General features: G+C 45.6%; 1 protein-coding gene across 1 annotated transcript in view; it reads right to left on the minus strand.

The window, feature by feature from the left end:
* ATP2C2 (ATPase secretory pathway Ca2+ transporting 2) overlaps nt 1–26,300 on the minus strand; it is a 61,986-nt gene that overhangs the window by 16,778 nt on the left and 18,908 nt on the right. Inside the window, exons 3-13 of the mRNA XM_019747123.2 lie at nt 25,929–26,045; nt 19,681–19,770; nt 18,503–18,538; nt 18,337–18,398; nt 15,495–15,603; nt 10,249–10,398; nt 10,092–10,160; nt 9,688–9,763; nt 6,133–6,199; nt 672–796; nt 426–523 (exon numbers count right to left, since the gene is read on the minus strand). Of these exons, the coding sequence (XP_019602682.2) occupies nt 426–523; nt 672–796; nt 6,133–6,199; nt 9,688–9,763; nt 10,092–10,160; nt 10,249–10,398; nt 15,495–15,603; nt 18,337–18,398; nt 18,503–18,538; nt 19,681–19,770; nt 25,929–26,045 (999 nt within the window). The remainder of the gene's footprint in view (nt 1–425; nt 524–671; nt 797–6,132; nt 6,200–9,687; nt 9,764–10,091; nt 10,161–10,248; nt 10,399–15,494; nt 15,604–18,336; nt 18,399–18,502; nt 18,539–19,680; nt 19,771–25,928; nt 26,046–26,300) is intronic.

Below are 26,300 nucleotides of genomic sequence, written 5' to 3' on the forward strand. Positions count from 1 at the left end.
AAATAGTCACTGGCCCATGAGCTGTCATTGCTGACACCTTGTATAGAAAGTTTTGTGAAAAAAATAGCAGGATACAAAATCGTACATTCAGGGAGCTTACAACTGTGTTAAACGCATAGGAGAGAGTCTCAGAATCACAAATGGACTAATCATGGTGAGTTTGTCATGGGAGGTTATGGGTAATTGTGTCCTAGCTTTTAAATTTTACAATGTGATTATTAAAACAGTAATAAAAAAAATAAAGATGGCTAATTTAAATCAGTTATGCATCTTGCAGCTATTGGTGACAAGGATTTTGTACAATACAACCTATATTTGTTTTCTCCTTATGGTTTTCTAGAAAATTGCCTGTGCTTTCTCTAGGAAGAAAAGGGTCTGGAGGGCACTCTTTTGTCTCGAGCCTTGTGCATTCACACAGAACTCACCTCGGCACGGAGCCCATCAGACGTTACAAGTTGGGTGACAGTCATTTCATTGGCAGTCAGAGTCCCAGTCTTATCAGAACAGATGACATTGCAGCAACCTGGCACAAGAGAACATCAGAGTTTGTAGGAAAAAGCAGTCATCACCACCAACTCTCAGGTTTATGAAACACCCAGGTTGAATTAACATGGCACCAGAACATCCATTCAATTCAATTTATAAGAATTCCACCAGCTGGAGTCCCTCACCTAAAGTTTCCACGATCGGTAACTTCTTCACAATGACCTGCTTCTTGGCCATCCGCAGCACTCCCAGGACCAGCGTCACCATGACAACAATGGGCAGACCCTCTGGAATGGCAGCCACAGCCAGGCTAGATTGAAAGGCCAGATGGGTCACCTTTAACACACACTTAAGAATGATATGAATTACAACTGGGATTGGCAACACTTTTATATGGTGAAGGTTGTCTCTAGTGTCCCCAAAGTCTCTGTTCTATTCTCTGCTCCCCATTCCATGATGCACATGCCTCCTTCTTCAACCTCCATTGCTCTGAGCTCTCCCAGCTGCAAAACCCTGCTCTTGGGAAAGGACCTCATCTATCAGACATCCACACTTTAGTGTGAATTAGTCTTCCCATTGTTTTGCCTCTTTAAGTGCTTTTGCATTTAAATTGCTCTCATTTATTAGAGAGAAAACTCAGGGCCCTAGGAAATGAAATTCCAGAATCAGCAATTGGTAGGCAATGGAATTCTTTGGTTCAGAAGGTCCTCCTTTGAATTTCACTTTTCACTGGTCTAATGGTTTAGAAATTCTAGTGAAGAAGCCAGACAAGGAAATTAAAATTGAGGGAGACAAAGTAACACAGCTATGCCTTTGCCTATCCTAGCAGATCTGTCTTGGGGTATCTGCTTGCTTCTCTATCATCCCTTCAATTCTTTCTGTATTGTGTGACCTTACTCTCTTATAGCCTTAGTTGACTAGATGAGAGGAGAATATGTGATTCAACCTGAACCAATGAGCTTCTCTTTCTTTCAAATCTGAACTGGGATTGAACACACGTATCCCCTTCTTGTGGGTGGTATGTCAACATGTGATAGGTTGGTAAGAAGGGACTCTTTCTGCCTCAATTTGGCTCTAGAACATTGGGGCTCACTGCTCCCCCATTCCAGATTCCTGAGCAGGCCTGACCGAGGGCAGAGGGTTGGTTTATGGCTTTCCACTGACCTCAGGCCAATAGGGGAAGCTAGAGATGAATGAGTGAGAGGGTGCTTTTGTGCAGAGCTCTGTGCTGTGAGTGTCACTGTGCCACACGTCACCAGTTTACCCTCTGCACTAGAACTTCCAGCAGAGTTCTGCAGGCATTCAATAAATATTTGCTGAATGAACTCACAGGACTGAGTGGATCTATGGCAGGTGTCTGGACCTGTGCTGGCCTAGCATAGTGAGTGGTCTACATGGGCTGGTTAATAATCAGAAAGCCCGGCTGAGGATGCCCATTCAACCAAATTTCATCCAATCCAAGATACTGCTGCTTGTGAAGGGCCCCATAATCTTGTGTACCACTAAGAAAGAAAGAAAGAAAGAAAAAAAAAAAACCTACCAATTAATCAACGTGACGGTACTTTCTCACATCCCTTATAAGTCTGATTTCAGAGAAGTTATAATGTGAAAATGGATGTGCCTCTGAGAGTCAAAGAAATATAGTACATGAATGGTGGCTTTTCACCCAGAGACAATGGAGCATTCAGGGACAGTTATATAAACCCAGATAACTGAATTTGGTCAGGGGACTGTGCCCGGTTTCTATGGTGATGGCAAGAAGGCTTCCTTAGTTTTATGGCACAGACTGACAAGACTAGCTAAGTAAACATTTGCCGAGGGCCGTGAGGGGGACTTTCCTCCATGTGGTGTGGAAAGGGCATCTTACATGTACCCGGAAGCTTTCATAATAATAAAAAAATGAATCCACAAAGTAATAAAGATTAGAATGGACCAGGAAAAGCAAGTATACCTTGGATCATCTTTAATGTCACTCAACGCAGAGGGAATTAGGATACAGAGTTTAAAAGAATAATTTTTATTTATTTTGGAGAATCTCTTCCTCGTTGGCTATCCTGTCATTTCTATGTTCTAATTCAGTGGTTCCGAGTGACTTGACTTCTGCTAAAAACTGAAAAAAATCTCATCCTTTCAAAGTCACAATTGAAATGCACAGTCAATTTTCTCTCAATCGCATGGTTACCATGGATCCAGTGGGATGGATGAAAAGGGAATAAGAAATCAGGGATGACCTTAGAGAAGTGGGGTAGAGATGGTCACGGGAGCCTTTTTGGTCATTTACTTGGAAATAATCGTCTTTTTGGCTCACAGAACTTTCGATGGTTTATATAAGATGGGAATGAAATGCATCATTATTTCAGGGAGGTTCTTTAGCATCATGGTATCTGAGCGCCCGGGCTTCTCTGTCCCTCTGCCACCACCCCTGCGGCTGACGGCTTAGTCACCTGAGTGCTCTTTTCAGGGGTTCATCCTTCTTCCCTGGTCCTGCCTCTGGCTGGAGCCCTGACTGGGTCAGGTTCTGGTTGCAGCCTCACTGCTCAGAGCGTGTGCCCACCCTAGCCCAGTATGACTGGTATCCTTACAAGAAGGGGGAGAAAAAGACACAGAGACGAACACAGAGATAGACACATAGGGAGCAAGCCATGTGACGACAGAGGCTGATTTGAGTGATGTGTTTCCAAGCCAAGAAAGACCACGGATTGCCGGTAACACTGGAAGCTAAGATTAGAGGTCTAGAACAGATTCTCCCTCACAACCTTTGGTGGAAGCACGGCCTGGCCCAAACCGGGATCTCTGAGACTATGTGCTAAGCATGAGAAGGAATTCAGTGAAAATAATAGTTAGATCACGTGGTCAATACTATAGACATTAACACAAAAGAGTAAATGGCTATCAAAAGCTCTTTGAGGGGTGGCCGGATGCTCAGTTGGTTAGATCGTGGTGCTAATAACACCAAGGTTGCCGGTTCAATTCCCCGCATGGGCCACTGTGAACTGTGCCCTCCTTATAAAAAAATAAAAAATAAAAAAATTTGGTTATTTAAAAAAATTTTTAAAAATGAAAACTCTGTGAGCGTGGTTTCTACTTTCTTTTAGATCCTTCCTGGCATCTAATTTAGGATATAAAGTCAGGAAACGCCAGTCGACATGAGATCATGACCTCTTACGTTCAGAACATCTTGGGTTCCGTTATCTAGAGCTCCTGGAAGCCCTTTCTCAAGGTCAAAAGCAAAATGCAATAATGAGCCTACCATGTTTCAGGGGAAAAGGCCTGAAATCCAGCAGGACCATCTGTACAGCATAGTGGCCTTATTTTCATGGTTCCAAAGAGTTTGGGGGTGGGGGTGGGTAGAGGAAAACCCAAACCCTGATATTAATCCATTTATTTTAGGTTAAAGTGAAAATCTAAAGACAATTAAGTGTTAATACAGTTTTTTGTTTAATACTGAGAATTATCTTTTTAAGATATCCTCATGTGTTTTGGATGCCTGTCCCATTGTAGGACTTTTTTGCTTCATTTTACAGGGAAGAGGTGGACTATATATTTTTTTGGCTTGGAATTAGGTGGGGGTTTACCAGATGTCTGTCATTTGTATTTTTTTTATGATTTTTTGTCACATCTGTATATTTTCTGTATTCTAACTGCAGAGTATTGTTTAAACCAACTCCTCTTTTTACTCTTAAGGTTTTTGGTTTTTTTCCCCCATGCTCCCAGGATTTGGGCATTAACTTTTGTCTGTTAAGCACACTGAAAGGCAAAGTGTCTAAAATCAGACAGACTTTCCCAATTTCTACTCATGCAAAAAATAGTCCCTGTCTCACTTTTGTAGGAAGACACACACACCCGCCCACATGTTGCGTTTGCTAGCCTGCCCCTCAATTAGTGTATACAGCGCAGTGCAATTGAAAATTAAGGCATTTAGAATTTTTAAAGACCTGTATTTGAATCGATTCTACTGCTAATTGCTGGGTAATGGGTGTCCCTTCATTTATACACAGGCAAGCTTGACTATGTACCAGAGACATGAACACCTGACCACTGGGGAAGCAGCACTCTATCACCTCTGCGTCCAGCACCCACAGGGGGGCCCGATCCATTGTGAGGTGCATCACTGTAATTTACTGTAATGACAGTTAAAGCACGAGTGCTTGCAAACAGTTAACGTTTTATACAAGCTCCAGGGATCCTTGTAATAACAGCATTCCTAATTCTCTGCTCGGTGCCTTCATGGTTATCTTTATTGACATATAATTCACATACCATAAAATGCACCCTTTTAAAGCATATAACTCAATGGTTTTTAGTATGTTCAGCGTTGTGCAACCATCTCCATAATCACTTTTAGGACACTTTCATCACCTCCGAAAGAGCCCACATACCTCGTAACAGTCCCTCCCCATTCCTACCGTGGACCCTGGAAACCAGGAATCTACTTTCTGTCTCTATTGATTTGCCTATTGTGGACATTTGATATAAATGAAGTGATATGATATGTGGCCATTTGTGTCTGGTTCCCTTCACTTAGCATCGTGTTTTCTAGGGCCATCCGTGTGGTAGTCTGTCAGGGCTTCATTCCTTTTCTGTGGCTGAATAACATTCCACTGTATGTTGTTTAGCCATTCGTGAGTAGATGGGCATCTAAGTTTCTTTACATGGTAGGTTTGATGTACTGCGTATATATGTTTGCTCACAGACATTCAAATAATTTTCCACGCATCACCTACAGCATCTTGCAGACACCAACAACACTGAGAGTCACCCTCCGGAAACCACAGGCTTGGCATGAACCTCGAAAGGTGTTGGCTTCTCTGTGTCCTGGAAGGGTCACCAGAAGGGTCACCCACACTTCCGCTGGGACATATCCAGCCAGTGACAATCCCTGGCACTCTGCCTCCCTCGCTTTGAGACGAGCAGCTGTGGAAAAGCTGGGCAAGACCAGCCATTGCACTGAGCGGACTCTCTGCTCATCTCTATAACCTCCCCAGGGTGGGATGGTCATTTGTTGGAATCGCCATGTGGAGGAAGGGCAGGGTCCCTGGGCTTAAAGTCAAGGGCCCTGACTGCCAGCCCTGCCATCAGTCGTGTGGCCTCGGTGACATGTCCTTTGTCCTCTCCTATAGCCTCCTCCGTTCACAAAACAAGGACCTAGACGCAGCGCCAAATGAGTAATAGGAATAAACACACACAGTGTGCTCCATATTGTTGTGAGTATCTGTACCCGCAACCTCACCTTGTTCTCACCTTGATGATGGCGGGGACAGGGTGGGTGGGGGGCTACGTCCTCACTCCCATTTTACAGAGGAGGAAACTGAGGCACAGAAAGTGCAGAACCTTGCCCAAGGTCACAGAACTAGCACGTGGTAACCAGAATTTAATCCTAGGCGGGCTGGCTCTGGAGTCCACATTCTTAGCCAGAAAGATCCAAACCCACAAGCAAAAGAGTGACAGGAAGGGGAACTCCAAATCGTATGCTTTCAATTGTTTTGCAAGCGTTCACTGAGCACCCCCATCTGTCAGACAATGTGCTACTGGGAGACTGTGGCTTGGGGTGAGGAGAATGCGTCTTCCCCACATCATTCCTGCTCCCCAATCTCCCTACCTTATCTTGCTGCACTGAGGAGGGAAGGGATGGCACGGTGTGCTTACCTCACCCCAATGGTGAACATGCTAAGAAGATGCTTCCCTTGCAGCCAGCCAGTGAGCATGATTATACCTGGGGAAGAGACAAAAAAAAAAAGTGTGTACACACACACACACACACACGCACAGCTACAACATCTGAAGGCCTGAAGACCTTTCAAAACCATTTTCTTAAAGAGTTTATAGGAATAGAGACACAGGGCAATGAGTAATAACCTTAAGGACTTATAATCACTCTCTGCTGTTTAAAGAAGGTACCTTCGTAGCTACAAAAAAGAATGGTTTTACATTTATCAGATGTTCTGGGAATGGAGGTAAGTTCTGAGGCCACTAGAGATGGCATCAGTTTGCTCATCTGTGAAGTGGGCATAATGACCATGCTTTCCTCGAGGAGTTGTTTCAGGATTGAAGACGTGACAACCCATCTGAAGTGCTTAGCACTGCTCCTGGCCCACAGTAAATGCCCAGGTTGCCACTGTTATGGGACGTGGTATGAAGGGAAGTGGGAAGGTGAGGGGAGCTGTTGACACAATTTGGAGGCTTTGCTAAAGAACGTCAGCTTTCTTTCGCAGGTACGAGGAGCCAGAGCAAGTTATATGCTGGGTAGTAGTGGCATGTGTGTATGTATATGTGTGGGGGGCACGTCACAAGGTCTGATTTGTTAGGTTTGGGGTTTTTATTCCTTACTACAATTAGCTACAGAACTCAGTCATCAAATGAAATCTTAGTTGGAATCCAAACGAACCCAGATGCAAAAGATTGGAGGGTGTTAGAAATTAGGGGTAGGGCAGTGAGCCTGGAGTCCCGCCCACTAAAACCCAACCTCCCCCAACCCCAGACCTCCCTGCAAGAGGCTGCAGCTTGCTCACAGGAGCTCACACAAGTCAGTGTGTACATCTCATCTCAAATCCATGTTCAGTAACTCCACATTGGCAATGTGAAATTGGCAATGCTGAGAGTATTTATACCACAGACATTGGCAATATTTTACCCTGGAAAACCATTGTTAAACATTTATCAGCACACCATCACGTCCCTGCCTCTGCCAGTTGGGTCCTTAGGGATCCATGGAACACAGTTTCAAAACTCCCATTCTTCTGGAACAGTTCTTGAAATATTTATGATACAGCAAAGGTGTGAGGGGTATCATGGTCTGGCCATGGACGTGCCAATTTAAGTTGCAATTTAACTTGAGGAATAATGGCTTATACATGGTATGACCTTGTAGGACCTCTGACTTGGAACTGTTTGTTTTTGTTTTTTTTATAAACAAATTTCATCTTGTGGAAAGACCTGCTCATACTATCTACTTGACAATCTGCCTTAGAGCATATCTACTTGATATTTGTTCTTGGGGCTACTGGGATAGAAAAAGCAGCACTCATTACAGCACACTCTCCTTTTGATCCCCCAATCATCTAGAGCAAGTGTCGGATAACTTTGTCTATAACAGGCCAGATGGCAAATGGTTTTGGCTTTGCGGGCCATATAGTCTCTGTTGCAACTCAACTTGGCTATTGTAGCATGAAAGCAGCCATAGATAATATGTGGATGGGTGTGGCTGTGTTCTAGTTAAACATTATTCATGAACACTGAAATTTGTATTTGAATTGAAACTTGAATTTCATATACTTGCCATGTTATAAAATCATCATGTTTTTGTTTTTTCCAATCATTTAAAAATGTACAAAATATTCTTTACTCGTGGGCCATACAAAAATAGGTGGTGAACCCAATTTGGCCTGGGAGTCATAGATTCCAATCCCTGCTCTGGAATGTAAAGGAAGACTTGGGGCATTCTAGTCTGTCCTGATGCCTGGTCAATATGCAACCCCAAGGATGGCAAATGAATGGCGATGCATAGCCACTTTTCCCTCCTGTGTCTGTGACAGATATTACTAATCCATCACACAATCCTTTTGCCACCATGCCTCAAAATCTTCTCACAGCACGGAACCCCACTAGCTGTGATCAGACTTGGCAGGTTAAGATAAAACCCATTTTCCATCACTGCTCCAGGACAAAGTAAGGTGGAGAGTAGGGAAGAGGGCATATAGCTACTTAAAAACAGTGAATCTAGTGATTTAGCAAACTGAGCCATAAATCCAAAGCTGAAATTTGGAAAGGAGACTAGACATTAGAATGTTGGGAAGGGGTGGCCAGGGAGGAAAGGGCAAGTCGGTCTGTGCCCAGCACAACAGAATTGAGAGCCTTGACTCCAGGGCACGTCCTCGACCACTTTGTTAAATTTACCACCTCCTACTTGTTGTAAAACAGTAAGAGAGACCTTCCATGCCTTTGAGCTTATCCTTTCTTCTGCCTGGAATTTGCAATCCCCTATTTTTTTTTTTTAACTTGGCAAACTCCTACTCATCCTACAAGACCCAGTTTAACATCACCTCTTCCTTGGAGCCTTCCCAACTCTCACACATAGATTAACAGCTACCTTCATGTGACATATTTGTTCAGGCGTCTCTCCCCTATTTGCCTGGGGCTTCTCAAAGGCAGAAGCTGTGTTTTAATCATCTTGGTGGCCCCAGAACCCATCATAGGGTCTAGTGTGTCAGAAAACACTCATTTAGTGAATTCACACATTTGGATGGCCAAAAGCACAACAACACTGCTGCTAGGAGGGACAGCTATTTTTCTCAAGAACTTTCTCTGGCTCTGTAGTTTTAGCCAGACTCACCAGTACTTCCTCTCACTATTGCTTGTGCTATGGGCAGTGGTTTTAGTTTCTTTTTTATCCATTAACCCAACAAGTGCTTAACCCAAGAATCTACTATGGGCCAGACACTGGTTGGCCCTGAAGGCTGAGAATGAAGGACACAGAATCAAAGCCAGAGCTGTACACAGCAGGAAGGAGCAGGTGAAAGGATCAGGGCGGCCCTACACGGATGTTCAGGCATAAGACCTGAATTTAGGTCTATAGCAGCATCATGTTGATGCTGTTTTTGGTGTGTTGCCAAAGGTGCTGAGGCACAAGCCCAGGAACAGCCTGCTTAGTGGCATAGAAATATGGTTGGGTGCACCACTAAACTACATTTCCCAGTCTCCCTTGCAGTTTGGTAGGTCATGTGATTCCATTCTTGCTCATTGAGAATGGGCAAAAGTGATGACTTCACTTCCTGGTCCATGCCTTAAAAATTTCCCACACAAGCCTCTGTGTTCTCTTTCCCTACCCATTGGCTGAATAGAATTATGACCAGCCTCCAAGGATGGAGAGGAAGGGAGAGCAACAATACAGTAGGGGCCTGGGCCCCTGAGTCAGTGATTGGAGGTGAGCTATCCAGGAAAGCCACTCAACAAGAATATGCCCATGGACTGTGATGTGAGCTAGAAATAAATCTTGACCATGTTAAGCTATTACAATGCTGGGGCTGCTTGTTATAGCACTTAGCCTGACTTATACAGAAACCTTTTGTTGTTGTCAGAGAGTCTCTCTGATCCCAACCCCCATCTTAACCCAGGTGATTAGCAAGATATCGGAGAAATAGCTGTGGCTGCTCAGGACAGCTCTCCCCAAACCCCAAGCCTAAATACAGAAACTGTTTCACTCACCAATTATGCAGAACGAGAAAAGTGTCAGTTGTTTCCCCAGCTTGTCCATGTTTTTTTGTAGAGGAGTTTTAGGTGTCTGAAAGGATGAGAACAGTGGGTTTGTTAGATGAGATCCCAGTAGCGTCCCACAGCTTCTGCCTGGCTCTTGCATATCTTGAGCTGAGTGACAATTACATAGGGGTACACATATATAAAAATTCATTGACCTCTATACTTAAAATCTGTATCTGTTTACTATCTATAAAGTCATATCTTGACAAAAATCCTAATAAATGTCTTAAAATAAATTTTAAAAAAGTATACTCATATTAACCCCATTATCCTCATTCCTAAGGGGTATCACTACCCAAGAGTAATCGCAAACCCCAGCTTACACAAAACCGGAGCCGCCCACTGGCGCTTACCTCTTCAGCCTGCATCATCTTAAACACTTCTCCAAATTGAGACCTTTCCCCAGTTCCGATCACGACTCCCTGTGTTCAGGAGAGAGAAGTGTGAGATCTGCGGCTGGAAGCCTGCTGGTGATGGAAGCCAAGCCCCCCAGGGCACCCCAGGGCTTACCTGCCCCTTCCCGTACTGCACCAAGGTCCCCATGAACACAATGTTTCTCAGGGTGGTGAGGTCCCCCTCACCCGTCAACGGGGTATCTGTCTTACTGCACGGCTCCGCTTCTCCCGTGAAACTGGACTCGTCCACCAGGAGGTCTGTGACCTAGGGAACCAAAGGGAAAAGACAATGGAATCTGCCCTCCCACCATGTAAACTGGTTTTGAAAGTGCAGAATGGTGTCTAGCTCCTTAACGTCAATTGCCAGCAGACAACAAACAAGGAACACATCAAAAGCAGGCAAAAAGTATCAGAACATGACCTCAGATATCTCAAGAATCGGAAAAGCTTTGAATGTCTCGTCCCTCTAGATAAACAAAAATCTTATACCTTCTTTCAACATTATTTTAAATATTAATATAATTTAAAAAAATACTTAGGCAATGGTTAATTTAGAATATACCTTTCAAAGCACCTGTGCCTTTCTCCTAACATTCCACATGCTGCTCACCTTGGAGACATCTGTATAATCTGTGTGGTTTGAGTATCATTGAGCCAGGTTACGTTAACAGCAGAAACATGGACACACACACAGACACACACACACACACGCCAGAAAAAGAGGAGGAAGGTGCTAACATTTCTAGAACCTTACTATGTACCAAACTCTGTGCTGAGCATGTCACAAAGCTTATCTCTTAATTTTCACACCCTCCATGAAAGATGCTATTATTTTCCCCATTTGACTTATGGGGAAACTGAGGCACAGAGAGTAACTTGTTCAACGTTATACAGCTACTGAGTGGCAGAGCAGAGGTTTGAACCAAAGCTCTTGTTCCAAAAACTGCACTCTTCACCATATTCCAAATTGACCACAGACCCAGCAGGTATCACCCAAGAGGTGAGTCTCCCTTGGTTAGAATTATAACAGAAACTGTTGAGGACATAAGGGGGTATTATATTATATTATATTACATTATATTATACCCGGTCTTATAATAAAATAAGACCGGGTCATATATTAATTTTTGCTCCAAAAGACGCATTAGAGCTGATGGTCGGCTATGTCTTATTTTCGGGGAAACATGGTATATACAGTGGAACATTACTCAGCTATAAAAAGAATGAAATCTTGCAATCTGCAACAACATAGATGGACCTAGAGGCTATTATGCTGAATGAAATAAGTAAGATAGAGAAAGACAAATATACGATTTCACTTAAATGTGGAATTTAAAGAATAAAACAAACAAACAAAACAGAAAAACTGATACAGAGACCATTTTGATGGCTGCCAGATGGGAAGGGGGCTGTAGGATGGGGAAAGAAGGGGAAAGGATTGGAAGTACAAATTGGTAGTTATAAAATAGTCATGGGGTTATAAAATATAGCATAAGGAATGTAGTCAGTAATATTATAATAACTATGTATGATGCCAGATGGGTACTGAATTTAGTGGGGTGATCACTTTGGAAGTTATATAAATGTCTAAAAAAAAAAAAAAAAAAATATTTGCCAATGCCATGGGATACCAGTCCCCAAGATGGCAGCGGCTACCACTTGCCTATGTAATACCCATCTCCCCCTGTTCCTCCCTAAGAGAACCCCCACAGAGTTGGGAATGGTAGTGTGCCTGCCACACAATCCAATTTCCCAGCCTCCCTTGCAGCGCACAGTGTCTCTACAACATGACTATGAGACGTAGAAGAAGCACCATAGCCCTGGGGAAGAGTTTTGAAGGCGGCTGAGCGGACAGGCGCCCTTTGCCCTTCTTACCTTCCTCTTTCTCCCTGCCTGGGCTTTCATTATCATGGCTGAAGCTCCAGAAGCCATCTTAAAAGTACTCAGGGGATTACCACACCCTAGGGGAGGCAGAATGGGGGGCTGGGAGAAACCCAGGTCCTTCATTCCATGGTGGAGTCGCCATATTGGAGTCCACTTCTGGACGTGTATTATGTGAGAGAGGAATAAATCCCTGGCCAGTTGAAGCCAACATATTTTTTTGAATCTATGACCAACCAAATACAATTACTGATTGATCTAGAGTTTGGATTGTTTAATCCCCAGGACACCAAGGGAAAGTCAAACGACCTCATGGGGAAGATCCCAGCCCACAATGAAAGAAGAAATGGGAGAACTGAGTCACCCAACACCACAGGCTGCTGACCCACAGACCCCAGACAGCAGAAATTGGCACCACACCACAAGGGCAAGCAGAGATGTAGTTCCCAGAAAACACTGTCTGGACAGGACAATAGTTTAAATAAGTTGTACTTGGTTTGAAAATTTGGCTTCGGTTTACAGCTGTATATAAGTTTGAAGTACCTGGACTTTGTACCTAACGTTATGCTTTTTCACATTTAAGCACGATTATAACTGGGAATCCAGCGGTGAACAAGATAGACAGACTTCCTGCCTTCATGGAGCTTATACTCCAGTTGAGGAGGAAAGGTGGGGGTGGGCTGGCAATAAACATGAAAGCAAACAAACCCTGAAATATTGAGTAACGGGGGAGGGCAAGGGGAGAAGGCCCCTCAGGAGAGAGGTCAGGGAAAGTCAGGGAGGAGAGGACAGTGAGCCAAGACCTCAGGAATGAGAAGGACTAAGTCACAATGTGGGGAGCAGGTTTCAAGTGGCAGAAATAGCCTTACTACATGGCGGCCCCACTGTGTGGAGACACACCACAGGCAGTTGAAAGCAGCAACATGCCTGGCTTCTAGGTCAGGGCTAGGTATGCAGCTTGGGCCACCTCTGCCTAAAACAGCTTATTTACATCTATTCTAGGTCAGCTTAAAAGCCACTACCTCCAGGAAGCCCTCTGTGACTGCATTGGGCCAGGCAATTCTGTACTGTTTGGGAAATCCAGAATTTGCTGTACTTTTCCCTCGTGCTCCCCTAGCAGCCACTGAACAGTTCCTGGCACACAGCAGGTGCTCAAGAAATATTTGTTGAGAATCACACAATACCAGTGGCCACGAAGGAGGTGGCTCAGCCTGAAGACAGGGTACAGTTGAGGGCTCAAGAGCACCCTGTCCCTTCCTGCTCAGGTGCAGACAAAGGCTCTTCTTGTCTCCTCATACTGGCAGGTGCTCCTACTTCTGAGATAAAGCATTACTTGGAGTCCTGACAAATCCCATTAAGTCCCCTTTTCATTTAGAAATGGTAGGAAAAAAGAAACAGCCGTGGTCCTGCTCTACTGTCTGCCTCAGATCAGCCCTTCACCAAAGCCTTGGCCTTTCTTTTAACTGTAGGAAGAGAAAATAATGTTCTGTGACACCCCCCACCCCACCCCCCCACACACTGCAAAAAGGGCTAGTGTTTGGGTTATTTATTTTAAGAACTTTCTTGAACCTGCTCTTTCCTGGCCTTAAGTAGCTTCAAAATGTATATAAAGCTCTCCTGGATCTCAGAGCTTAAGAGCTGATAAAAAATATTCCACTGTGAATAAGCAAAGAAAGCTCCTGATTGTTCAATGGCGTTGCAAAATACCAAAAAGGAACTCTATAGAGTGTTTGTGGCTGGTAGCTTGGGAAAAAACCCTGTGATGTCAATAACCAGATATAATTCAATTTAATAGGAGCAGGGTACGAAGAAAACCAGCTAAGTAGCAAGGGAATTATTTGGGATTAAAAAAATTTCAAAGGGCTGTTAGAGACAGGTAACGATAATAAAATCAGTTGCCAATACTTGGGAACTACTAACCCACATCAGGCATCGTGCCAAGCATGCTGCAGGTTTTAGCTTGTTTCATCTTCACAATAACGCTACAAGGTGGGAACGAGTGTTATCCCCTTTGATAGAAGAGGAAACTAAGGCTCAGAGAGGCCAGTCCCTTCCTCAAAGACACACGCTGGGAGGCGCTGGGTGGGGATTTAAAACGTAGCACCCTCTGACTTCAAACACATGCCCATCACTCACTCATGCCAGGCACCATTCTGAGCACTTTGCATCTACACAGTCATTTAATCCTTACAACCACACTACGGGCATTATCAACCCCTCCACCCCCAATTTTACAGATGAGGAAGCTGAGGCACAGAGAGGTTAAGTAACCTGCTACAGGTCACACAGCTTGTGAATGACAGGCCCCGGGTTCAAACCCAGGCTAACACCCAGCCCCAGGGCATTAACCACGGAGCTGCACGGCCTCTCCATAGCACCTGTAGCGGTGTCCTCCTTATTGGCTGCCCAGCTTCAGGACACCACCCTGTACCCCATCTTGGTGGAGAAGTGAACAGTGTAAGACTGGCTTCCCCAGCCTTCCCTGGGACAATGGTTTCTCTAAGGGCATCCAAGTGCCCCAGACTTGGATGCTGAATGATGGTACAGGGAGGAGCAGATGGTGAGGAATCCATTCTGGTGCAGGAGGGGGCACCAGCGTGAACCCAAGAGAGAGTGCCCCACTCCCTAATCTGCTCATCCTGGTCCCTGTTCCCTGTCCCATGTGGAGATTTGAAAGTCAGCGCAGAGGGGTGGGAAAGCCTGGCCCTCTCGCCCCTGCCTCTACTTCAAAGAATGGCCAGAATGTTGTAAACACAGGTCCCGGGAATTGCCTGCTGGTCCCTTTATCTTTCTCCATCCCTTTTAACAGCATGCTATTCACCCTTCAATGCCTGAGAAATAATCAGGCAGATAACCTGTTCTTAATCCTTTATCACTAAGAGCTTTGAGTAATTCTTAAGCATTCTAGGAAGAAATGATAAAATAGATTACTCCGATCAACAGATCCCTCTGAACTTGACTTAACCTCTCCTTGAGAATCCAGGATCATCTCAGAGAGCTTCAGGTCTTGTTCTGTGAAGCTGTGACACCCTGACACCTACAAAGGTTGGGGAAACAGCTTGCTCCACACCCAATGTCCCCAAACCAAACAATTGTAAAAGCTTGTACTATTTTTTATGTCTTCACTGGCTCTGGTTCCCTCCTCATTTCTAAGCAGTCTGATGTCACTTTTTCCTGATATCAGTGTGGTTGTTTCTAGAAGGAACTCTTGCCTCATTCTTCAACCCGCCCTAGTTTAATTTGCTGCTCCAGTCGGCTGTAAACTAGGAAATCATACAACCAAAAGTGTTAGCCTTATACTTAAGATGAGAATAAATAATTTATGAAATATGATCTGAGGTGCTTTGTGTTTAAAATTGGCTTGTTTGCCAACTCCCCGACTTGCTGGTGTGTGTGTATGTACACGCGCAAGAGAGAATGCCTACCTTCAATAAGCTAAGTGCCTATATATCCCACAGACGAGGATCTGGGACCCCTCACCTCAGTGAGACGAATGTCTGCAGGGATCCGGTCTCCGATCGACAGACACACAATGTCTCCAGGAACCAGGTCTCGTGCAAGCAGATGCTGGAGTTTTCCTTCCCTTATGCTGCATTTGAAAGGGTAAAAAGCAAAAGCATTCATGTTGACATCCTATTTTTATGCGCTTTGATAAATTGGAGCAAATGATTATAGAAGCACTTTCTCAGCGACGGAAAAAGATTTGTTGTCTTTATGGTTTTATTATTTTTTTAAATTCACATGTCCTAAAAGACTTTTGGGGAAAGTGTGTGGCTTCTGGGAGACGCTGGGCCTCATCTGAAAAATGAGGCTTTTACTGTTTACCCTGCCTGGAAACAAGGCTGGGCAACATGGCCTCTGGAAGCTTCTGCAGGTCTAGGTCAGCAGTTCTAAGCTTTCTTAATGGAGCCAGTAGCTTTTATCCTCAGAGAAGACACCACTCTGATGTGCAGAGCCCGTCTGGAGAACTCAGGGATGGCAGAGCCTTGTCGAAGCTGGGAGAGCATCTTAAATGCCTGAGAAGCCCGGGACCTCCATTCCCACAGGGTCACAGCCATTCCTCACAGCCATCCGCCTTTAGACCATGGATGTGCTTCTGTGCACAGGCTCTGGCTGGAATCCCACTACATGCCACCGCTCCTCCTAATGCTGTAGTGGCCTCCCAGCTGAACTCCTATTGGCAGGGGGGGTTGGGGGGGGAATGGAGCACAAGGCTCATAACACCAGCATGGGCCAGGGAGCTGTGTCCTACACAACTAGACTGAGAAACAATGGTTTGAACTGGAGTGTGTGTGTGTGTGTGTGTGTGTGTGTGTGTGTGTCGGGGCGGGGGGCGTGGGAAAGTAGAAGGGTGGGGGGGAATGTCAGCTTCTCCTTAAATGTCAGATTAGGGTTGCCTGGTTGCCAGCTATGTAAAGTTGTCCCCACTTTTCTGCCAGTCACTGTTGCATCTCTGTGGGGTTTTTTTGTTAGTTTTAACTTTTGTGTGGCTTTGGGTTTCAGGGGCTCTTTTTGGCTATAATGCACCTGCTACATTCCAAAATCTTGTTCACCGATGTAACCCCAGCACTATTACTCCTGGCACACCGTAGGTGCTCAATAAATACCATGTTTCCCCGAAAATAAGACCTAACTGGAAAATAAGCCCTAATACATCTTTTGGAGCAAAAATTAATATAAGATCCGGTTTTATTTTTGGGGAAATACGGTTGGGCTTATTTTATATTACGAGCATCCTGAAAAATCATGCTAGGGCTTATTTTCTGGTTAGGTCTTATTTTTGGGGAAACATGGTACTTAATGTTTGCACAAAGGAGGGAGGAAACAAAAAGGGTCTTCATGGCAGGTGTTTCTCCTAATTTGTAAAACAGGTCTTGGAGACTCAGGGAGTGAGGCTGAATATCTGCAATGCTCTTTCAACTCTACCAGGCTGCCTGCCACCGCTGTTCTTGAAAATAAAATGTCTTTTAGAAGTAAAACTTCTGAGGACATCAATAATGCATACTATTTACCTGAAAGGCCAAGACTTGATATTTAGACTTAAGATCAGATCATCAAACCACATAAATCATTTATGCTTCCCTTTGCTCATATGATTACGTCACACATCACATATCTGGATTTCTGACAGCGCCCGGACCTTTTTACTGCCCCTAATGACCCCCCTAGAATTGACTCACCCTCTTTCATGCTTCCACATCATCCTCTTTTTGTCTCTATTTTGTTAGTCATTATTCTATGCTTTGCATCACACACATGCACACACACACTTTATGTTTAAGTCTTTCCAAAGTACCTCAGATCATACAATACTTTTAATTACGTTATTTTGTGTAGCAATGCATATTTAAGAAAGACATATGACCCTGAAACGACCTCAACCTGTCATAGTAGGGGTGAGGGAGAAGGTTGTGGCCTTCTCTGAAATAATTTCAGTTTTACAAGGAGAATCATTGTATGGATTTCTGGTATACTAAATATTAAATCTTGAGAAAGCCAGGTCTAAAATATTTCCCCTTCCATGTCTGCTGGATTCCTTTACCCTTGACAGTGGCCCTTGCGAACGCTCTAAGCCTGAGCTGTCCAATACGGCAATCACTAGCCCCATGTGGCTATTTTAAATTAAAATAAGATGAAGACTTTAATGCCTCAGTTTCCCCAGCCACATTTGAAGTCCTCAGTAGCCATATGTAACTAGCGATGCTGTACTGGACAGCGCAGATAACAAAACATTCTAGAAAGTTCTATTGCACAGCACTGCGCTAAGCAGAAATGCCCATGAAGTATTGGCAGACATTTTTGTCTTCTCTTTTTCCTTTTTAAACATCTTTGGTAAGGGCTGTGTGCTAATAAGTGGCAAAATGGAAATGCCTGAGCAGGAGACAGGCTGATGGGGCAGCTGAGCAAATACCCAGAATTCATTCTTGCATCGTCCCACCCTTCAACCAATGTTTTGATGCCTTAGCTTGTGAAAGCCCCACATCTCAGCCTCTTCTGAGTCCACCCTTTGAGAATCCAAAGAAACCTCTGAAAGAAAAACGCACACAGCTTTGCACACTGCATGACCGGTTTTCCGAGCCACCCTCTTCCCAAAGCCTTTTCCGCCATCCACGACCCCAGGGTAGGCAACCAGGTTAGACACTAATGACAGAATGGAGGCTCAGAGAGGTTGAATGACATGCCCAAGGACACGAGTCATCCATTTACAGGTCAGAACCCCAGTAAGACAGGGTTTTCCTATATGAAACTATGAGGGGTACAAATTTTGCCAAATTCTTCATCCTCTGATGAACCAAAAAGTCCCAGGATGCCGCTGACTTACCAGTTACATTCAGGAGGAACCAGCTTGGTCAGCTCTTCCAGAGATTTCTCCGACCTGTACTCCTGGCAGGAGGCATATCAAACATGCTGTTCAAAGGTGGGAACTCCCCAGAGCTCCCGTCCTGCCTGGGGTACCCCGACCAGGACCTCAGGAAATAAATACACACCTGGATAAAGGCCACGGTGACCACAATCAGCACGGCCTAGGGAACAAATGGGAGGGTTGTTAACATCCAGCTGCCCAGCAAGGGAGCGAGCCCATGGGAGGTGAGGGGAGGACATCGTCTTTCAAAATATATTTCCTTTCTTCTCGCAAAATAAGTGTACTGTGCAGAAACTTAGAAAAGAGATGAGGCCAAAAACAAAAAAAGAGTAGAAAAAATGACCCCAAATTCCACCACCCAGAGGGTCACATTTTGGAGTACCCCTCTAGATTTTTCTGCACAGACACACTTATAACACAGGATCCTATAGTACAGACATATTCTTTTATAAACTCACTTTTCACTCAACAACATATTGTAAAGATCATTCCACGTGGGGAGAGCTGGATCTCACTTCAGCCTTTTAAACAGTAGCAGTGAATTTCACTGTGAGGAATGAGCCTGTTTTTGTATTTTAGAAGAGTATGTGACAGATAGAAGGAAGCCAGGGTGACAGCCATCAAAAGGTATTTGGTAGAAGCCAGATATAAAAGGTCACATATTGTGATTGCATTTGTATAAAATATCCAGAATTGGTTAAATCCACAGAGATAGAAAGCAGATTGGCAGTTGCCAGGGGCAAAGCAAGGGAACTGGGGAGGAACAGGGTTTCCTTTTCGGGCCATGAAAATACATGGGAACTAGATAGAAGGGGTGGTTACACAACATTGTGAATGTACTAACTGCCACTGACTTGTTCACTTTAAAATGACTGATTTTTTTTTTATTATGTGATTTTCACCTAAATTAAAAAAAAACTGTTTTGGTTCTCTCTGGGTAGCAGATTATGAGCTATTACTATTTGTACTGCATGCACAGCCAGAATCAAGCAATTCCATCCAGGGGGCATGAGGGAGGAATTTATTGCAACAGTGTTCCCAGCAGCAAAGAACGGAAGCCGTCTGGGTATCCAGCAAGAGAGCAATGGCCAAATAAACCAGGACATATCCATATGGGGGCAGAGAAGACCTTGGATCTGCTTTCCTTGCTTCCTGCTGCAATACTCCCCCCCCCCTTTTTTTTTTGTCTACAACCAAATTCTTTTCTCTTTGCACGATAAATAAGCAACCACATATCAAGTCCCTGGGCAGCCAGGTCTGGGGGCCAGAGGCTGGGTGCCACTCCCGGCATGGTGCACTCACCAAGGCGATACTGATGGCGTCCTCGTACTCCTTCGTGAGGATGCTCACTAAGGCAGAGGCCAGAAGCAGCAGGATGAGGGGGTTCTTAAACTGCAAAATGAAAGTAAGCAGGTGGTTCTTCTCTAGTCTCGCACAGACCACCCTGGGCTTCTTACCGTGCAGCCAACTGTGTGATGCAGTTCCTCACTCACCACCAGGCTTCCGAGCCAACATCTCCAGTGAACCGAGCAGAGGGGAAGGGAGACCACCGCCATCCAGTGGTTCTCCTCTGCCTGAAATCTCCTGACGGTGGTTGCACTGACACTGTCCCCCTGGGGGTCATCCTGACCCTGCCTTTGAGGTCTCACCTCTCCACATCTGCATGACAATCTAGGTCGGGACCTGTCCCCTCTGGTGGGATGCCAGCCCTGGTCCCAGCCCTGGGCCAAGGAGTCCCTTCTTGTCACAATAGTCCCCTAATCCTGTGTGTCCCAATCACACCAACGTGCTCCTGTAACTGCTTCTAGGGGCTCCAGTGATGTCCCTGCTGAGAGCGTGTATTCCAGAAACTTCCCCAAAGGATTTTTACTTTATTGTTTTTTGTATCTACCCTCTCGTTTCACAGATACAGTAGCTCATGCTACAGACAATTGAAAGGAAGCGTAAACACAAACATGTAGGGACAGAAACAGAGAGAACAGACCAAAGATCAGGATTGAAGTGAGAGTCAAAATATCAACTGGCAAGTCACAGTTGTATAAAATGGGGCTGCACATTTGCCTTGAGCTTCCCAGCAGCCACGGCAAAAAGGGAAATGGGATTAGACGCATGATTCATGATGCTCATGAAAAGCAGCACATCAATGTCATGCCAGTGCGGTGCATGAAGGGGTTTAACATCCCTAACCACCTAGCCCAGAATTGCTGTGCTCTATCTCCTTGGAACGAGGGACAGGGCACTTTACGGTCAGCTTACCAGCAGCCCCGAGTTAGCCACAGCATTTATTTGAGTCCTCAAGACAGAGGACTGGAAGACATTTCACCCTTTCAACTATGATCTTTCTGATTCTATTCAATTATTTGTCTCCATCCTTTGCGAGAATGTAACCGTACCACAGACACAGACCACACCCATCCTGGTGGTCCCAATCCTCCAAGGACTCAGAACAGGGTCTGAGTACAATGGGGTGGCAGGCAAGAGCACAGGAATCTGATAGAATTCTCCACCCTTACCTCACTGAGAAACTGCGAGCGAGCCTCTAACGTCACCAAGCCTCTGCTTTATCTTGGCTGATGAGGACTAAAGGTGAGGAGTGTGAAGCGAGCTGCCCAGGGCCTGACACACAGCAGCTGCAATACATTACCATGTATTGCAAGGTACCCAAGGACCACAAGACTGGTCATGGAAGGACTCAGTAAACATAAGTTGAAGGGAGGAACTGAGGTCCAGAAAACGGCCCCTCTATCAGGGCTCTTGATCCAATAGCTGGCCCTAGGGGAAGCTTTCCCACTGACCCTTGCTGAGGCTGGACTGGGGTGTGTGGGGGGCATCACGCCTTCAGAAAGAACCGCACCCAAAGCCAGCTTGCCCATGAGTCTCAGCGCTCGGGTCTGAGACACACAGGTGCAGAGTCAACCCGGGGAGGCGTGCAGAAGAGCATTCCACAAAAACTTGAAAGCTGCCCCAAAGTTTCCAAGATGGACCTTATTCAATTAGCAACAGGCTTCTCCCTAAGGATGAGGTCGTCAATATATAAATACAACATTCATTAATTTTGTGGACCTTGTAAGCCATTCCATGGGCATGAATTCACAGATTAGAAAAAGGGTTTGGATTAAAACAATTGAAGGGACACATCACCCAAAAGCGAAGGATGGGCTTAGTTCAGACCCCCAATTTGAGCAAATCAACTGTAAAGAGGTGTCTCTGCAGCATGTGGGGAAAACTGACTCCAGACCAGTTTTCTGGGGGATATTAATGCCGTGTTCATGGTATTAAAGAGATAACAGTATTGTTATGTTGTTTTCTTTTGTTTTTTTAAAGACAAGGAAGAGAAAATATCCTCTGATAAGATATCGTAGGATACAAAAGCAAAGGATATGGTTAGGTACTAAAATGGTTCAGTACCTAAAACTTGTTTTAAAATGCTAGAGAGAAAAAAGGGGGGTAAGAATGTACCAAAAAAGGTTGATAGTTATTGAAGCTGGACAATAGATAGGTGTGGGGGGGTGGGTGTCGTTAAATGATTTTCCTTACTTAAGTATATTTTTGAAATTTTCCCTAGTAAAAGATTTCAAAAAGGTTTGATCAGAGAAGTCTCCGTGTTGGTTCTGAGAGGACCTGGAAGCTCTTGGAGCTGGGTAGATTGGGTCAACGTGCAGAGGGAAGGGGCTGCCAAGTCCTTGGCTGGACTCACAGCTGCCTGGCAGGCCTCAGCCAAGCTCAGCCAGTCACCACCCGGAGGCAGACACACCCTTTCCTTAGAAATCTAAAGAGGACAAAGGGACAGAGGAGAGGGAAATGTGTGCTTTGGAAAGCCCAACTGAGTGTCCCCAGGCGGTTGTAACAAATGACCCAAGTGACCGTAATCTAGGAGGCGTCAACCAACCCAGACTTATTCTCTCATGGTTCTGGAGACCTGAAGTCCAAATACAACGGCATCAGCAGGGCAGTGCCCTCTCTGGAGGTGCTAGGGGAGAATACTTTCCACCCCTTCCAATTTCTGGTGGTTGCCGGCCAGCCTTCTAGATGCATCACTCCAGTGTCTGCCTCTTTTGTCATTCGGTCTTTTCCTCTGTGTGTGTGTCTGAGTCTCTCCCCTTCTTAGTACAGAGAGGAAAAAACCCTCAGTTCAGTGAAGTCAAGATTAAGATTTCATTTCAGCCTTGAGCCCATCACAGACTTTCCATCAGGTTGGATGGAGGGAGAAGGTGGGAGAGATGCACAAACATGTGCCAAACACCTATAGTGTACTCGGCACAGGGCACCTTCATTCTCTAGGCCGCCTCACCTGAAGCTGGATTAGCCTCACACACACCTGGCCTCTCCTACCTCAGGGCCTTTGTACTTTCTCTCCTGCTGCATCCTTTTTCCAGATCCTCACACGGCTTCCGTCCTCACTTCATTCAGGTATCTGCTCAAACACTGCCCCCTCTGAGCACCAATCAAATGCCTCCCTTGACTATCCAGTCCCAAATAGTGATAGCCCCCTGCTGTCACTTCCTAACTCCTTGTCCTGACTCATTGTCCCCACCACACTCACTGGGTGCTGTATTACATACAGAGCTGTCTGTCTCCCCGAAAGCAGAACTTGGTTTTGCTGCTACTTTATGCACAGTGCCTAGACCAGGGCCAGGAGCATAAAAGGCTTTTATCTAGAACAAATGAATGAATGAATGAATGAATGAATGAATGAATGAATGAACGAACAATACCCATTTTTAGTTGCAGGAATCCGAGGCTTGGTAGGGTTGGCACTCCTGCTCAAGGTTGCACAGCAGAATGGAAATGAGCACTGGGCCTGTCCTGCCCCACGTGTATGTCCTTCTGTCCAGGTGACTTCCATAATGCCACCTGGCCCCCTACCTTTGCTTCTCCTGGCCCTGGCTGGGCAGCTCCCTCCCTCCCTGCAGTCTGAACCTACCTGAGACTCTGGGAGCAGTGGGCCTGTTTCTGGTCAAGGGACCCCTCTAGCCCTGGGCTCAGTGTTAGCTCAGGGGTGCACGCTCCTGGCCAGAGCCACACTGAGAACTGGCACCAGCTATTGGTCTCTAGACCAGCCTGGACCAAGTCACACATGGAACCCCAATTCTAACCCCATCGTCTTGCCTCTCTCCTGAGGTGGACCTGAGCAGGTCTCCAGGCTGAACCTGATACCACCACCTTCCTCATCTTCAGACAGTCCCAAGCTCCTGTCCTGTGCCATCCAATAGAAGTGAGTCACTGTGAGACACAGCAAGGTGACAGGCCCAAATGGAAGAACATAGCACGTGCCACTACTGGTGCTCTGGCCACGGAGAATCAGACTCTTCCTGGCTTGTGGACCCCCTTCCAAGTCCACACGTAAAGGGAGCCAGGCAGCAAGGGTTTGTTGAAACTTTATTGTGCGGGGGAACTGGTGATACACCGGAGAAAAGGTAACGATAAAAACAACCAACACTTATTGGGCACAGTTCCTTGTTATTATTCCTGCTTGAAATGAACAACCTGAGGCTCTGAAAGAAACTGCATTGCCCAAGGATTTATTTAGGTCAGGTCGACTCCAAAACCTGTGCGCTTAACTGCTATATGCCAGTCAGACCAACTTGTAGACACAGGGTGGGAGGGGCCATCCTTTATTAAGTACTTAATATGTGCTAAGGTTTCTTCTCAGGTAAAATTCAGAACAGTGTTTATTAGTCCCATTTTCTAGGCAGGGAAAATGGAGGCTCAAGGAAGTTCAATAACTTGCTCAATGTCACTAGGCTGGAAAGTGGGATTTGAACCCTGACACACTGACTCTTATACACCTTTGCCTCACATTCCAGGGCAACACGTCTCAGGTCATGCTAAGGTAGAATTCCTAATGGTGAGTCTCTTGAGATGGAGAAGTAGGGCTGTTCTGTGAAGTGGTGAGTTCCCCGTCACTGGAGGAGACAAACGGGAGAAGCACAACGTCTGGCACATGGCAGGCGCTCAGAGAATGTAAAGAAGAAGTGAGTGCAGATGGAGGTGGGGGGTGGGACATGGCCATCAGGAGCCGCCTTCCAATCCTGCAAGGATTCACACAGATGGACCTCTGAACTGAGAAGTTCAAGATAAATAAACATGTTCCCCATTCTTAGAAATGGAAGAGATTTCATTTCTGGAAAGACCCTGGCTGGAGGCTGGAGGAGGGCCCTTGTTGTGAGGGTTTGACAGGGCAGAGGCAAGAAGGAGGATGGCTGGGGAAATGGGGGAACGGGTCTTAGTGGAAGGGGCAGGCAGGACAGAACTGAGGAGGCACAAGTGCCAGAGAAGAAGGTGCCACACATCTAGTGTGTCAGCCTCCTTCCCTGAACTCCAACTTCCAGGAACCTCCACTGCCTCCTTCCAACACGGGGGTTCCAGGAAGCTTCTGGGCTAGCCAGAGCCACCTGCACACCCAGAAGCCTATTTTGCAGCCAACATGCATCAATGAATGACATCCCGGGTGCACTGAAAAGCGCTTGGGACTGGAGGAGAGTGGAGGGTGAGGATACTGCAAGGAGTGCTGTGATTGGTCCCTGAACTGACCAATCAAGAAAGCTTTACACATTGAGTCAGTGCAAAGGCAGCTGAAGGGGTGAGGGTGGAGGGACAGAGACTGGAGAGGGTGGTGTCAGGGATGGAAGAAGGGGTGCAGAAGGTGGGGTGAGCGTGGGGACCAAGGTAATCTGAATGCTTTCAGGTCTCTGGGAAATTCTGCCTGTTAACTGGAGCTTTTTGAACTGATACTGGGTGGGTTATGGGGGTGTTAACTTCTAGACTGAAACTTGTAGTCATGTCTATTTCAAATTTTTCTGTCCTCTTCCAGTGGCTTTCAGGCACTTGATTTGTGGACCCTCCTTTCAGCACTGTGCCAGCACCAACAGCAGTGGTTTAGAAGGGCAAGGACTCTGGAGTCAGACGCCTGGCTTCACTGCCCAGCATTGGCACTTAACTCCAGTGTGACCTTGGGCTCCAATTGCCAGATAAACTATAGGACACCCAGTTAAATTTGAATTTCAGATAAACAAGAAACTTTTTCTTTTTCTTTTATTTTTAGTATAAGTACGTCCCATGCAACATATGGGACGTACTTATACTAAAAAATTGTCTGTTTATCTATCTGAAATTCAGATTTAAAAGGACATTCCGTGTCTGTTTTCTCGATCTGGCAACCCTACACAGCCTGGGAAATATTTTAATGTCTTTGTACTTCGCCCCCCTCATCTCAAAATAGGGATTAGGAGAAAGATAAAGTAAGTTAATGCTTACGTATTTACTTACTCGTTAGCAGGGTGCTTGGCAGGTGGCAAACCCTCTATGAATGTAACAAGTACTATTCATGACCGTGGCAGCCTGGGAAGTCAGTGATCTATTCATGGCCATCCCTTCCCCTGGCTAAGAGTACCCTGAATAAAGGGGGGTCCTTCTTTATCTTTGTAGTAGAGCTGTTCCACGGCAGGGACTGGTCAAAGACACCCTCAGTCAATATTTAAAGAATAAATGACTGCCGCGCCTTCCCTGGTTACACTAGTTAATGCAGGGAACGACACCTATAGTCCTACCTGATCAAGATATTTCTTCCACATGGGTTCAGTGTTGTCAGCAACAAACTCGTTCCAGCCATGGACCAGCCTGCGCTGCGTCACCGAGAACTCTGACAGCCCATTCTGTAAGTCCACCTGGAGGGAGACAGCCAAGCACAAGCTCACTGATGGGCCAGTAAGGACCAAGGAGCCCAAGTCACAGAATTCCTGCTTTGGAAGCCAGCTGCTACCATGATGGATGAGGAACATGGGCTGGCCACAGAGGAGAAGGGACTTGTTCAAAACCCCTAAGCAAATAGGGGCAGAAAGAGAAGGAAAACCCACAGTCCAATTATTTTTCAATTAGACCCTACCTTTGCTCTACAATTACAGCAGAAAAACAACAACATT

The sequence above is a fragment of the Rhinolophus sinicus genome, linkage group LG11 (assembly GCF_036562045.2).
Source record: "Rhinolophus sinicus isolate RSC01 linkage group LG11, ASM3656204v1, whole genome shotgun sequence".
Classification (NCBI taxonomy): Eukaryota; Metazoa; Chordata; class Mammalia; order Chiroptera; family Rhinolophidae; genus Rhinolophus; species Rhinolophus sinicus.